This window comes from Manacus candei, unplaced genomic scaffold, assembly GCF_025592945.1.
Source record: "Manacus candei isolate 608988 ecotype Guabito, Panama unplaced genomic scaffold, ASM2559294v1 h1tg000033l, whole genome shotgun sequence".
NCBI classification, from domain to species: Eukaryota; Metazoa; Chordata; class Aves; order Passeriformes; family Pipridae; genus Manacus; species Manacus candei.
Window position 1 is genome coordinate 7,302,417 of NW_026138081.1, and position 15,616 is coordinate 7,318,032.

The 15,616-nt window shown below is 34.3% G+C and overlaps 1 protein-coding gene across 5 annotated transcripts in view; it reads left to right on the forward strand.

Annotated features, from left to right (window-relative positions):
- UBR1 (ubiquitin protein ligase E3 component n-recognin 1) overlaps positions 1–15,616 on the forward strand; it is a 67,546-nt gene that overhangs the window by 23,257 nt on the left and 28,673 nt on the right. For 4 of the 5 annotated variants that reach the window (XM_051791962.1, XM_051791964.1, XM_051791963.1 and 1 more), the window contains exons 7-25: positions 161–223; positions 540–663; positions 2,521–2,628; positions 3,077–3,165; positions 3,965–4,063; positions 4,741–4,898; positions 5,510–5,609; positions 5,910–6,038; positions 6,255–6,435; positions 7,333–7,394; positions 7,616–7,726; positions 8,629–8,694; positions 8,891–8,992; positions 9,581–9,644; positions 10,048–10,172; positions 11,360–11,412; positions 12,431–12,533; positions 13,088–13,136; positions 15,188–15,342. In XM_051791962.1, the coding sequence (XP_051647922.1) occupies positions 161–223; positions 540–663; positions 2,521–2,628; positions 3,077–3,165; positions 3,965–4,063; positions 4,741–4,898; positions 5,510–5,609; positions 5,910–6,038; positions 6,255–6,435; positions 7,333–7,394; positions 7,616–7,726; positions 8,629–8,694; positions 8,891–8,992; positions 9,581–9,644; positions 10,048–10,172; positions 11,360–11,412; positions 12,431–12,533; positions 13,088–13,136; positions 15,188–15,342 (1,941 nt within the window). The remainder of the gene's footprint in view (positions 1–160; positions 224–539; positions 664–2,520; positions 2,629–3,076; positions 3,166–3,964; positions 4,064–4,740; positions 4,899–5,509; positions 5,610–5,909; positions 6,039–6,254; positions 6,436–7,332; positions 7,395–7,615; positions 7,727–8,628; positions 8,695–8,890; positions 8,993–9,580; positions 9,645–10,047; positions 10,173–11,359; positions 11,413–12,430; positions 12,534–13,087; positions 13,137–15,187; positions 15,343–15,616) is intronic. The other variant, XM_051791966.1, reaches the window with a different exon arrangement.

Consider the following 15,616-nt stretch of genomic DNA (forward strand, 5'->3'; position numbering starts at 1 on the left):
TAGACAATTATGTTAATTTTTATATGCTTCTAGATATCTAATAGCACCATGAGTGATGTTGGTCTCTGTTTTTCTGTTATGTAAAAAAAAGTAATAGAAAGGGTCAGACTTGTCACATTTTAGGTTTGCTTTATATTGGTGTCAATATTTTTTTAAACAGGGTCGTAGAGCTGTTAAGGCAGGACATTATGCCTCTTGTCAGGAAGCAAAAGAAGAAATTAAGGTAACTTCCTAAAATACTTTTCTCATTAAAAAAATCAACCTCATCAGTATTAATAGTGAAGACTTATTTGTCTGCTTTAAAGTCTTTAACTTAGTATTTCCATGGTTTTATAACTTGCCTGTGAACTTTTTAAAATTCAATTTACCCTGCCACATTTGGCATGGATAGATAAATAGATACATAGATAGATATCTTCAGAAATAAAACATCAAAGTGTTTTCCTTTTTTGGTTGGGAGAAATAGTGAGTGGTGAAGATAAATAATGAAATGAATGTTATCTTGATTTTACAACTACTAATATTTACCTGACTCCTAGAGGCATTCTGAAAATGTTTCTCAACGACCACTTCACGTGGAGGTTCTGCACGCTGATGTTATGGCACACCAGAAGTTTGCTTTGCGCCTTGGTTCTTGGCTGAACAAACTCATGAGCTATTCAAGTAAGTGTAGCTAATTTTTGTTACAATAATGCCATGGCAATATTTGGATGACTAATTCTCTCAGAAATATCTTAAACCACGTTGTATATGATATTACCTTAATTAAAATACTTTCATGTTCCTCCTAAGTAGTAAATAAATAATACAGTAGCGTTTCAGCGTCACACACCGTTATTTAAAAGCTGCTATCCCCAGTGCTGGTGGAAAGCTGCAGAACATCTCCATCAGTGAAAACATATATCCTCTGCTTGAATTAATTCCTACTTCAGATTTAATAACTGTGATTAATTAGATAGTGTCAGTAAAATAAGCAAAATAAAGCCTTAATTGAAAACATTATGTAGTAGTGGAAAGTGTATTTTAAGCTTTCAAACATTGTTCTGGTGTTGGATGATGCTCATGGTTTTAAAGAAGATTTCTGAATCAATGTACTTTTGATTTCTGTTACTGATTTTTTAATACCTGTGCTTTACCACACTAAAGCTGTTATAAGATTTCTCTTCACAGTACAAATATGCATAGGTTAAGCTCTACTCACTGCCTATCCTCCTTCTTGATAGGATAAATCTGGCTTTAACCTCTTCTGCAAGGATAATAAAGTGAATTTCTTATCTTTTTCTTGTCTGAACACTTACCAATCTTTCCCTTGAAATACGTAGATCAGAATTCTTTATGGTAGCTTACAGATTTTAGCTTTCTCTTCTTTTCAAATTTGTGGGTTTTTTCACCGTTCGTATTTTCTTACTGGTCTGAGTTCCTCAGTCCTTTTAATCAGTACAAGTTTTTGACTATGTGGTTTATTTCAAAGTTTCTAGTGAAAGTTTGATTTTTACCCACAGCTTTCTTCCTGGATAGTTTTTTATATTTTCAATTTCATGACGTTATCTAAAATGGCAACTGACAGCTCTGTGTGATTATAGGCAAGTTGGTGTCCAGTGCTCCAGCAAATCCCCAAAACTTTATGGTTTTAAGCATTACCTTTTTAGCTTATGAGTTGAACTAAAACTTAAAAAGAGTGTCCCATGTTGAGTGTAGCATTTAGGGTTAGGAAATTGTTGTAGGTCAATGGACACCTCAGTATGTTTTTAAGAGAGTTTTTACGTACAAAGACTGAAGTCAAGCATTCCTGTTCTTGTTGTTTGGGACTATATCCATAGAGGCTTTAAGAGCCTGAGGTTCTGTACTCAGCTGGAACTTTTTTGTCATCTGGTAGTTCCTGTTCTTTTCCCATTTTTGCTGGAAAACAGGATAGAATTATGGATGTGGTAGAATATGGATCAGGAAACATTTTATAATGTTTATTTCCAGGTTGTCAGGAACTTGATTCGTGACACTTTTCCTTTTCAAATTAGTAATATAAGGCTTCCTTTCTGAATGTTAATAACGCGCAGGTGACTGCAAATGTTGATCCCCAAAACCACTTCAGCAAGTACTGTATTTAGTGATAGGTGCAAGAAAATGTAAAATAATTTCTGAATTTCTGCAAAAGACTGACTTTCAAGGCCCAAGGCAGGGACCAGCCTAGACTTGCCTAGCCTGTGCATTTTTGTGCAGACATAGTGAATTCTTATGGATCTGCTTTGCAAAGCTGTCTAAACGATTTTAATTTTAAAATACTCTTACGCATCACAGGATTTATTAAATTAATCAGATAAGAATATTTGGAAGAAATTAGTAAAGGAAAGGGTATGTGGGAGTATATTCATTGAGAAAAAACATTGTTAAAAATAATTCATACTGAAGTGCCTTCTTTTTTTCTTCTTTTAAAGAACAGAATTCTGTAGTTCTCGTTTTCTTGGGCCATATAATTTAATTATCAAACCATTCTTGTACAAATGAATAGTTTTCTCCCTATAGGTGACTTTCGCCAGATCTTTTGTCAAATATGTCTCAAAGAAGAAGCTGGATCTGAAAAGCCATGCTTTATAAGCAAGTTGATGCTATGGGATGCAAAACTTCATAAAGGTTTGTGTATCTGTGTTTCTCTAAACTGAAGAGGCAAATTTGTTACACATTTGTGTGTAACAAATGGATAAAAGTAAGTGCTAAGCAGGTAGAATTACATTTCTTCATAGTTATTATATTATGGGTTTTAGACAGCCTTTATTTTTACAGCTGAGCTAATTGATATTTGTGCTATATATTTGCCCCCTCAATTTTTCCTGCTTTATGTATTTTGAAAAATCTTTTCACAAGATGTAGCCTTTGAGTGACTTGGTGCTTACTCAGTGTTTTAAATGCGTACTGATAAATGTCAAAACCAGAAAAAAATAATAACTTTCCTCATATACTTTGTAACCATTTCAAGACTTGTAAAGATTTTTAATTATAGTTTAGTAATTGGTTCCTTTTTTCCACAAAAAGCTGCATTTTAGTATGACAAAGTGACGTGCATTGTATTGGCTTTTTGCAGGGGCAAGAAAGGTTCTCCATGAGCTTATCTTCAGTAGTTTTTTCATGGAAATGGAATACAAAAAACTTTTTGCTGTGGAATTTGTGAAGGTAAATGGTTATTTAGTTTTTATACTATGAATTTGTACTAGCTTTGTAAAATTTCCCCCCAAACTGAAAATTGTTTCAATATAAATAATGAATTTTCAAAAAGCAGAGCTTTAATAACTAGCTCAGCCTTTATAGAATGCAGTTAATTAGTTCCCATGTCACTGGTTTGTTCCTTAGAATCATGTGGGTATATATACTTATTTGAATGCTGTTAGTATTCCATGTATTTTTTGACATGGCAGGTGAACTGGAACTGAAACTGGCCTTTCTTTTTGAAAATTAGATACAATAGTTTATAAACATACAAAACCTAAGACAACGTGTTTTTTCTTTTAAGGTGAGACCTTTTAATTCTGATAAAGACGATTGACATGTTATGGTTTTCTCTGGACTGAAACAAAGCAAACAAAGACTTGCGTTACTCATTGTACATGTCTTTTATAGACAGCTGTTGAATAACTATCCATGCAGCTCACTGCAGGAGGAAGATTTGTTTTATAATAAGTTAATATCTATATGGATTTTTTTTCAGATATTAAATGTCTTTTCTTGGGGAATATTGGTTGTAGGAGAAAAAAAATTTTGGTTCCAGTCTGGCAAATCAGTTAAATTTGTGCTTATCTTCAGTATTTAGACAGTGGGGCCTGTACTGAATTGCTTTGATGCATTGAGGACATTGTACTGTTTCTGTAGTCTAAACTGCTTCTATTAGGTAGGAAGAGGACATTGAGATGTAATTCAAAAAAGTAAGCATTTTTATTAACATTGGTTTAATGTCCCCAATATTATCTTTTTCTAGTATTACAAGGCATTGCAAAAGGAATACATTAGTGATGATCACGACAGAGTTCTCTCTGTGACAGCACTCTCAGTTCAGATGTTCACTGTACCCACTCTGGTATGTACAGCCTGCCTCTGCAAGAAATGCAAAACAAGTTTGAGAATTGCTAGCATTACCACCTTTGCAGACTGTTGTTCTTGGCAGAGAGTCTTTATGCATTGCTGAGTTTGAATACGAATGATTTTGGGATTTGTTACAGGCCTGTATGAAAGCAGGAGCTTGAGTTGATATGAAAATTCATTACAGAACGTAGAGGGAATGCAAATAAGTATAAGTTTTAGGCACATCATAGTCTGCATTAACTCTCTGTATTTATTTACTATTTACCTTCTTATGTAACCTTAAAAACGGGGCAAGGGAGTAGAAAATTGTTAAATGTCTTTTTGTGGGGATGAAATATGGTAAATTCTCTGTGTATGTGGAAATATACCTGTAGGTTTTAAAGGTTATGTGTTTCTTGCCTAAAATACTAATGTAAAAGTTCTTTCCTACGTGATCTTTCAAGAAAAAAACCCACATATCCATTATATATAGTTGCTGTCAGAGTTGAACAAACATACAGTTGATAGCAACTGTATTCCTACATAATAAATACTGAGGGTTTTTTATCTTGGACTCTTTGCAAATGCTTAAAATAATTTCTAATCGGAAAGACTGAATTCAAAGGAAAAAGTATTTTGCCAATTCTCTTCAACAAAATAGTAGGAAGAAAAAATTTCATTTTCTTCTTGCAGGCCCGACATCTTATTGAAGAGCAAAATGTAATCACCACCATTACAGAGACACTCCTAGAAGTGCTTCCAGAGTACCTAGACAAAAATGACAAGTTCAACTTCCAAGGCTACAGTCAGGACAAACTGAATCGGGTATATGCAGTAATATATGACCTCAGGTAAGCGTAAAGCTGAGATGCTAGAGCAATTCTAAGAAAACTGGTAGTAGAATGAGGTGTTTCAATTCAGAAACTGATGATAAAACTGCTTTAAAACCAAACCTCAAACCAAATCCCTCAAAAACACACGTGAAATTTTAATGGGTTTTTTTTTCAGTGAAAACTTAAAATACCAAAATTTTATTCTGTAAAGACATATTTTGATTTTTACTGATACAATTGCATATAACACATTAATAAATAAAATATATCTAAGTATGGGAAATTCGGCTCCTATTCATTGTCATTCTGAGAAAGCTGTATAATCCTTATCTGCATAGGATTTTCTACTCATACAGGTACCAAATTAGTCTAATAAATTGAGTAATGTAAAAGCAAGCCACCCCAAATACCTTGGAATTTAAAAAACCTGTTAATTTCAAATTATGGGGTCACACCAAACTACTAGCAACTCTAGTATTTGGTGAAAGTTTTCTGAGTAGTTTGAGGTGGGGAGGGTGATGTAAATGTGACAATGAGGTTGATTGTATTAAACCAAAAAAACACTTGAAATACAAGCATAAGCAGAAGAGAAGTCTGGCTAAGGATGATAATGTTTTCTTTGGGGACAGGTATGTCTTAGTCAGCAAGCCTACATTATGGACAGACCGCCTGAGGGAGCGTTTTTTGGAAGGATTTGTTTCTTTCCTAAGGATTCTAACTTGCATGCAGGTACAATGCATTTAAATAATTTCTTTCTAATATTCTATTATAGAGGTATTACAGCTTTTCTGTTTGTTCCTCTTTTTGTCCATAACAATATTGTGGATATAAACATGCAATTACGGTGGCAAATTCTTCAGTCCCTGTCTTCTGTGGGTGAGAAAGTTGTTTACTTTACAGAAATAATACCAGTTTTAGCTACATGTATCCAAACAACCTGGATTTTACCATTTGCTTGTGGGATTTCGTGTTGGTTTAGGCCTGTGATCACTGATTTAGCTTGAGTATTTTGTGAAATCTCCATTTCAGGGAATGGAAGAGATAAAAAGACAGATTGGCCAGCACATTGAGGTGGACCATGACTGGGAAGCAGCTATTGCTATACAGATGCAGCTCAAGAACATTCTTTTGATGTTCCAGGAGTGGTGTGCCTCTGATGTAAGTATATCAGTTTCCTGGGATTCTTACAAGCGTGCCTTCTTTGAATATTCCTTGGGGATTTTTAAATAGCAGCTTTTGTAAATAGCTCACTATTGTTCAATATAGTTTTCACAAAAAAATGAGTCTGAGAGAATTAATTACAGTGTGACAAAGAGAGAAAGGATGGACTGCATGATTTTTAAATATAACATATGCATTTACTTTAAATTCTAGGAAGAGCTGTTGCTCAGGGCCTACAGAGAATGCCATAAAGCTGTGATGAGGTGCAGCACAAATGGTCGCTCTCGGGAAAAGACAATGTTTCACTTATGTGGCCATACCCTGGAGAGCAGACCTTACAGAGTGTCTGCAGATCCTGTCAGCATACATTTGCCACTGTCAAGGACTCTTGCTGGTAGGTGGTGTATTTTGATTGCTCTTTAAATTGTGTTTATCATCCATCTGTATTTCTTTACTCCAAAAGGCATTTGGATTCAGTGTTTCACAGATGAGTTGCTCTCTGACTTTCTGACATTCTTGTGATAAGGCAAATGTGTTCTTCATGTGTCCCACTGTGGAAAAGTTTTTCTGAAAAAAACATTTGCCATGGAGGCCGGAAAATTTTTTTTTTTTTTTAAACAGGAGAGAGAGAAAGAAGACAAGAAGGAAAATTTTCCCTTTTTAATGTCATCATCAGTTTTCTCTGGATTATTTGAATTTATGTGGTTCTGTTTCTATTTTTCTATTTGCTTTGTCTAAATGAATATTCATTATTACTGTATCTCAAATTTATTTTCCAGCCATGTATGTCTTAGGACTGTTAAAATGCTCCTCCTAAAAGACATATGTTTGCACCATGCCAGGACAGATTTGCAGTCACAATACAAAGGACCACAACAGTGGGTGATCACCACTTTCTGTAGAAAACAAATCATATACTATTAAGCTGTAGATTCTTTATCACATCATTTGATATCAAGATACCATCTGTTAAGCCTTGTAGTCTTGAAATTCATTTACTACTGACATGTGATTTAAATGTGAAATAAAAATTTTGCTAATACTATTTAGCAACTCAGTTTAAATGGTGTTAATTAACTCACTCAATGAGTAGACTGGTGAGAACTGTTGTGATAATGTAGATCTTCTATCTTAAAAAAAAAAGTAAACTGTGAAGTCTCCTAAATAAACTGACTTTTTTCTGCAATTCTCTGAGATGTAGATGATTTAGCTAACTTTTAGAAAGAGTTGGAGGAGAACCTTCACTAATTTTGATTTATTTTCTAATTTTTCTTCCTGTTGGTTTTTGTAGGTCTTCATGTACGATTAAGCAAGACGGGAGCCATCTCAAGATTGCACGAGTTTGTTTCTCCTGTAAGATTTTTTTTTTTTTCCCCCTCAAATGCTTCTTGTGATTTATGCTCTGGGAAGAAAAAGCTTAAAATTACATCCTGTAACCTTCATGGCTCACATACAAGTTATTTTGCAACTGTCAATATGTCTTTGTTCACTAGAACTTACCCTTCTGAAATCATGAACAGACTTATTGTTAGTTGATTTTTTCTTTTTTCTATTTTTTTGTTTTTAAATTCTAGGAAGAATTTCAAGTGGAGCTGCTAGTAGAATATCCTTTGCGATGTCTTGTCTTGGTGGCTCAGGTTGCTGCAGAGATGTGGAGAAGGAATGGACTCTCTCTGATAAGCCAGGTACTCCCTTACCATATTCAGTGGCAGGTTGGTCCTAAGGTGTATGCAAAGGTTTCTCAGTCATGCTCCCAGGGGTGGTTTCATCCGGTGCAGAGGGGTCACAGGGGGCACTCCTACACTAAATAGAAAGGTTTCTAGGTGGGAATTTAGATTACTTGGTTTTATTTCCAGCTTCAGTAATGGCTTACCTCCTTCTACCCTGCCTTAGATAAGTATTTTCATCACTGTTATGACTGTTTCTTACTCTTTGAAACAGTAGTGATGTGACCAGTGTCTACTTGTAAGCTACTTTCAGATCTCATAATCACTGCATAAGTACTGTTAGTACTGTTGTTAGAAGTTTCTCTTGGTGTATGGAAACTATTACATGCAAAAGTTAAACTATTTCAGTATCATTGTTTTGAGAGCCATATAGCTGGACATATAAACATTTTCTAATACTTGGGACTTTTATTGCAAAACTAAACATAAAAGGAAGAGTCTAGCCTTGCATTTACCTACTTTGGCTTGACTTGGTTTTTTGTTTGTTCCTTTGATGGCAGAAATTCTCTGCTGATTTTGCATGGGACCCTTTGGTGAAATCAAAGTAAATATTGGTAACACCCTGTAGAATTGTCTTTCTGAGAACTGGGGGAGAAGGAGGATCTTTCTACTTTAATCAGTAGCAACCATTAGAATTATGTTCTCTTGGAATGGGGTATGAAGTATGGCATAGACTTTCTCTGCATAGGTGACAAACCATTTAGCACTTCCGTCAAAGTACACATTTATTTTGAAAGAAATATGGACTTTTCTCACTAATGATGTGGTACAGTTTAAAAAAGCCTCAGAGATTAACTGGTGCATATTTGATAGTGCATTACTTTATATCTCTACTTAAATTTTGTTTTCCTGTTTCTCAGGTATTCTATTATCAAGATGTTAAATGCAGAGAAGAGATGTATGATAAAGACATCATCATGCTCCAGGTATAATGTTTTGAATCATTACTTTCTTGTCTTATAAAACTTTCATGGAATTTTAAAAAAATGTAATTTTTAAAATTTATATTAATTAAATTCATATGGTTTTAAATTTTTTGTCTTGGTGAAAGGCAATTTTTTTTTAATGACTGAATAACTGTAACAGTAACTGATGTTCTTATTAGTTTCGTTTTTTTGATAGATAGGTGCATCTCTTATGGATCCAAACCAGTTCCTCCTGTTGATGCTGCAGAGATACGAGCTTGCTGATGCTTTCAAAAAGATCAAACCCACCAAAGATCAGGTAAGTGGCAAGTTTTCCTGATGAGTAGTTTGTCAGCTTTGAGTATACAAAACATTACTAAGACAGACTAGCTACTGTTGATAGCTGCATTTTTATGACCACACCAGAACTCAGTAAACACCGGAGCTAGTGGTTAGACAAATGATTTTGTATTTGGCATTTGTAGAGGCTTACTCAAAATTAGCAAACAGGTTTTGCTCCCTTTGACCTTTATTTCATAGAGCGTCTACCAAAATCCATGTAAATAACTTCACTATAAAATTTCCATGTCTCTTAGGCTATGTTACGTGCTTTTATTTTGGCTGGAAGTTTCTTAGGTTGTTAAACTACTTCTTGAGGCTTGAACTTTGATATAACCCATACTTTTTTAGCTGTTGTTTCTTTTCCTGCCTGTGAATCTTGCACTTCAGTTCTGAGTAAAACCTCCTCTACAAGTGCAGACACTTTTTCCAGCTTGTTGGAAGTTTCTTCTTACAGTACGGTGCTTCACTGAATTAGTAGATCTGAAGGCTGAGCTCAGTGTCATTTGATGGATTTTCCTGCAGTTTTATGTTTTTTTTTTTAAACTGATTTCTCTAACTCTTGTAGGATTTAATCAAACAATATAACATTTTAATAGAAGAGATGCTACAGATTCTCATCTATGTTGTGGGTAAGTTTCAGTTTTCTTGTTGTAGTAATAGATTATTAATTTGACAAAATCAGCTTGATGACTTTCTTTAACATAGATGGTATGGAGAGTATACTGGAGAGTGCCTATTTTAAATATATGATTCAGTAACACAAATATTTGTCAACTGGAAACAATAGGGGTTGCATAGTGGAAAAGGTTGTTAAATAACATCATAATTGACATTAAAGAAGAATATGAAGAGAAAGTCCATCTTGGCCCATTTTGTTAGGAAGCTAGGCTTTTTCACTCTCATACAGTTGGGACAGGTTTCTGACAAATGGAAATACTGAAACATGCCAGCAATAGCATTATTGCTGCAGAAAATTCAGATTTGCTTTATACCTGTTATATTTGCCATTCTCCTTTTGATTCACTCTGACAGGGGAAAGATATGTTCCTGGAATCAGCAATGTGACAAAAGAAGATGTTATAATGAGAGAGATCATCCATCTGTTATGTATTGAACCAATGGCTCACAGTGCAATTACTAAGTCTTTGCCTGAAAATGTGAGTTCTGATTAATTTACTTTTTCCCTTCATTTACTTTTTCTTGGTTTGTCTTTCTTTTTTAGCTTTCTTATCTTAATATGGAGGCATTTTATTTCTGATTAAAAGCTTAAACGTTGGTTTCAGAATTACAAAATAACATGACAAAGTGGCTTACACACGTTACTGATGGTAAATGTCATAATTTCAAGTATGGATGGATCTGGAAAGGCTTATATGGGACTTATGGTTTTTGATTAAGAGGTGGAATTCCTCAGAATATTCAGGTATAGTTCATAGAATCGTAGAATCAACCGGGTTGGAAAAGACCTCTGAGATCATCAAGTCCCACCATTGATCCACTACTGCCGTGGTTACTAGACCATGGCACTAAGTGCCACATCCAGTCTCATCTTAAAAACCTCCAGGGACAGAGAATCCACCACCTCCCTGGGCAGCCCATTACAGTGTCTGATTACTCTCTCTGTAAAAATTTTTTTCCTGATATTCAACCTAAACCTCCCCTGGCACAGCTTAAGACCATGCCCTCTTGTCCTACTAGTTCTCCTAGATTCAAAAAGAAAAGTTTTAAAACTTTCTGTGTTGGCCCTATAGGACCATGGGGCTGAGTTCCATTCAGCCCTATGTGCCATCAGTAAATTTGATCCTATAATTTTGATCATTTAAACCTGTGCAGATCAGTTCAAAGTTGGGTGTTGTACAAGTCTATTTGAAAACACAGATTTCCCGGTCGTTCTATTCCAATTGCTGAAAATTCAAGCAAAGCAGAGAGATGTGGATTGATTTTATAGTCTGTGCAAGTTTTCAGGGCTGGCAGTTAATGCAAAAAAACTACAGTTTTATTGTAAATTAAATACCCTGGAATATTATCATAATATCCACATTCACAGTTTTAAAATAACTGAACCTTCATTTTTCCCTCCATTGAGTTTGGATGAGCGCTGCCCTGTTTCTAGAGATCAGCTCAATTATTAATAAAGTTTTACATGATTAACTGAAAATATTATCCATTTTTGATACTTCCTTGGAACTTGTCAATTATGAATTTCTGCTTTCTGATTAACAGCGGGCAAAATATATTAATTCATGAATTAGGGAATTATCTAAATCTGTTTGCCTGTTTTTCTTACACATAGCGTAATACTGAAGATATTTATATATTTATTCCAAACTAAATTTTTTACCAGGAGAACAATGAAACTGGCTTGGAGAATGTAATTGATAAAGTGGCTACATTTAAGTAAGTTCTTAATGTTGTTTCCATAAGTAGCTTGTATGTGAAGTAAGATCTCTCAGATTATGTGGGTTAAACAAGCTGAACTGTACAGTCTCTGTTCAGCTAATATTTTGCTGTCTTGAAGTATATGTTTGCAAGTATGCATAGGAAAGAAAAGTGTATGGATTATCCTAAGGTACTGCTGCTTCTCTCCTTTTGCCACCCTTTTTCCTCAAATTCAGTTTGAGGACTCTCAGGAGTTTAGTAGTCTCATGTCCTAGAATGTTCAAAAGGGTTTTGGGTTTTTTTGTTGTTGTTGTTTTTTCCAAAGATGGCTAGGAACATTAACAACTCTCATTGTACCCTTGACAATTGCCATCTAATAATTGGTTTACATGTTACTTAGTTACTAACTTTCCATTATTTTCAGGTGGAAGTTAATTTTATATACATGTGCATATGTATGTGCGTGCAAATATAGAACTATCAATTGTAGTAGTTGAGAAAAACTAGTTCAAATGTCTGCTATTTTTGTAAGAAAATTATCTTGTTTTAATTATTTTAGTATACTTTATTTTAAATTTCATATGACTTGCTTTTTTATGTTTAGTTAAGAACAACTATAGATGTACCTAGGCATTTTACTTTGAGAATTATATGGATAGTTTAAAAAATCTCACTGGAAAGTAGCTGTTTGTATTACTTGTTTTGTAGTTTGGTTAAAGAAAGGAATGAATTTTATACAATAACATCCAGTGTCTGAAATTCTAAGCCATAAAGTTTAAAAGACTTTTCAGAGGCTATATTGTATACTTTAGATGATGTATAGACTAGAAATGGTTTGCTACTCTAGGAATTAACGGTAGTAAACAGTATTAAGGACTGATAAATGTACTCACTCCCCGCTTTTTGTAAGTTAATGAAGTAACCATCACTATTGCACTTGGGTTAGAAAATAAATTGTGTTACTGGTTTGTTTACATTTGAAGATGTGCTGAACATACATTACTAATTTGTATGTCATGAAATATTTCTCTATAAGGAAACCAGGTGTCTCTGGCCATGGAGTTTACGAACTGAAAGATGAGTGCTTGAAGGAATTCAATATGTTCTTTTATCACTATACTAAGACCCAGCACAGCAAGGTAAGCGGTGTAAGATTCACTCTCAAAGGTTAAAAAATAGCATACACTTATCAATGTCTAAAGAACTTTATTGTATCAAAGGAAGCAATGGAATGTAAAGGAACTGATTCAGTAAAGAGTATACGCTGCGAACTTTAAAACTAAATGTTTAATGAAGTTAAGATTGTCAATACAAATTGACAATGGTTTGCATTAGTATTTTGTTTGCAATTGGTATTTGGTTTGCATTAGTGTTTCCCCTATGGTGACTCCTGTATTAACTCTGTTAACTCTTTATGCTAAGAACAAAATATGATAAGAATTACCTTTGTACTAGGAAACCCCAAACTTTGCTTTTGTAACTCTTATTGAGGAAGCAAATGTGTCCAATTATTTATCTCTACTACAAATTTAAATGCAAAATGCGATGTTGTTAAACAGATTTCAGATAAAATTCTAGTTAGACAACCAGGTATTCACTATATATCTTGCCAGATTTCTAGTGTAGGGTTTCTCATGCTTTCATTGTGTACTTCTGTAGAGGTGCTGATACAACGACACTGCTTTTTCTGTAGGCTGAGCATACACAAAAGAAAAGAAGAAAACAAGAAAACAGGGATGAAGGTAAAAATTTGAAACTCATGACTCAAAAAATGTGATAATTTGGTAGTGTATGTACTTGTATGTGTGTAATGAGCTTTGGGAGATGTCTTGTGACTTAATTGTGGATGGTTGAGTTCATCTTAGATTTGTTGTTATTTGTAGTAATTGTAATTAATTAGCACCTGACATTTCTTTTATCATTTTTACTTATCTAAACTAGGAGTTTAGAAATTTTTGGTTTTATTTCCATACAGACAAACAAACAGATTGTAGTACCCACTGATAAACCCATGCACAGCTCAGAGTTTTTATGGTGAAGTAACAAAGAGGCAAAAGTTTCTAGATTTTTTTTTTTAGTGAGTATTTTCTTTAGCTCAATGTTGAGAAATAATAATGCCATGTAGATTAGGTTGTTGCAGGAACTAGTGCTCATATCCATTCTGTAATACAAGAATGAGACTTTAAAGTTTAATAAATAAATTTTTTTATAAACCATGAATACATAAAACAATAAACCCCCGTGTTTCTATTGTAACACAAATATTATTTCCCTTCGAGTCTACTTGTACCCATTGAAGTCACAAGCATTAACTGAGTTGTCTTGAGGAAGACTTGATAAGCTGAACAAATAAGTACAACGAACAATTCAATAAAATCAACTATCACCTGCTTTTGTGAGTTGCAACAGATGTAACTATTTTTTCTTCCCAGGTTTCCCTTTCAGTTGAATACCTTAATCTTTACTTCCTACTCTAAAGTGTATTTTGATTTTTGTGTATGATCACAGGCACTATAGCATTTCATACCTAAGATGGTTAAAATTAATTCTTATGAATTTTATTTGCTTGAGGTTCCTTTCAGTTGAAAAACTGTGGAACTGAAAAAGAATACATTGGCATTGTCATTTAGGAGGGACACAGTTGAATTGGAAATCACATTCTTTTTGGAAAAAAATTTCAGTTTTAAGTAACTCAGAGGATTATTACAGCTGAAAACTAATGAGAGGGGAAAAAGGGGGTTTGAATGACTTTTGGTTTCTTCCTCCACTGTTCATTTATACAGTTGATGCATTTTCAGCAGCACCTTCAGAATTCCTGCCTTCCCCTTTCACTTTGGCAACTCTAAGACATTATTAGGGATATTGGTTTTGCAGAACTTTAAAAAAATGCAGTTATTTAGATGTAATTGTCAGAAACTCACATTCATATAATTGGGTAGTGCAGTTCCAAAATAAAAGGATAACTGTTTACATTTGATGTGTGTTCCCCTGAGGCTACATGTTCTGTTGCAAGCACTTCCTGCATATTCTCTTATGTGACTGTGTTGTCTTTGTCAGTAACTTGTTATAATTCATTCAGTCTAAATTGTCAAAAGATTGATAGTTAGAGACATTGCATTCACAGAGGTTTTCTGAAAATAGGCATCCAGGTGCCAAAAGAAGACTTAAGTCAGTGCTTCCAGGTAGGAAAAGACTGTGGCATTAAATAAGCTGCTGTTAGTAAATGCTAAGATTCCAGGTAGCTTCTAGGAGAAGCTACCACATCACACAGTTTCAGTATTAGCTCAGAAAATGTACATAGCTAGAAATGATCAGAATTCCCCTGTAGAAGAAAGAATTTAGAGCTCCATACATGTGACACTGTAGTATGAGACTTTGGAAGCTCTACTGCTCACTTTTGTTTAATGACTTGAAGACGTTATATCTGATGCAAAACACTAACTATATGTTTAATAGTGATACATAAATCATAAGACAGTGCAAAGTATTAAAGATTTGCATTTACAGATACAACTAAGTACTTGTGATCGATTGTTTAGCTTAGCTTGCCTGTGGTTTATATAAGAACTTAATTTTGGTTTATGTAAGTACTTAGTTGTGGTTTATATAAGTACTTAGCTTTGCTAAAGATGACAGCTGTCTTAGGTGAACAATTGTGTTTGTTGTGGTTTTATTAATTTAAAAGTCCAGTTTTTCTTCACTGAAAGTAGTATTTTTGTGCTCTCTACTTTTTGCCTGCAGTCTTGGGTGGAATGCCAACTCAGTAATATATTTGCACATCTCTGTTTTCTAGCACTGCCACCACCTCCTCCTCCAGACTTCAGTCCTGCCTTCAGCAACGTGGTGAGGATTCTGAACTGTGATGTTATGATGCACGTCCTGCGGACACTTCTTCAGAGGGCAGTGGAACTGGAAACCCACTTGTGGACTGAGGCTATGATTCAAATGGTATGGTCAGCCTTAGTCATCTTGCTATGGCCATTCCTGTACTGACCGTGTTAACTGCTTAGGATAGGATTAAAATACGTAAAGGTAACTTTGAATGATAAGGATTTAGTTTTTGTTCCCAAACCTGCTTTTATAAATCTTACTGATGAAGAAAATATTTCTAATTATCTATCTCCATTGTAAAATAAAAACACAGTACACAATAATATTAAATAGGAAATATTCTCCAATTTTCTATTTTTCTTTCCTACCTTTGTTGCCTGATCACTGAAGC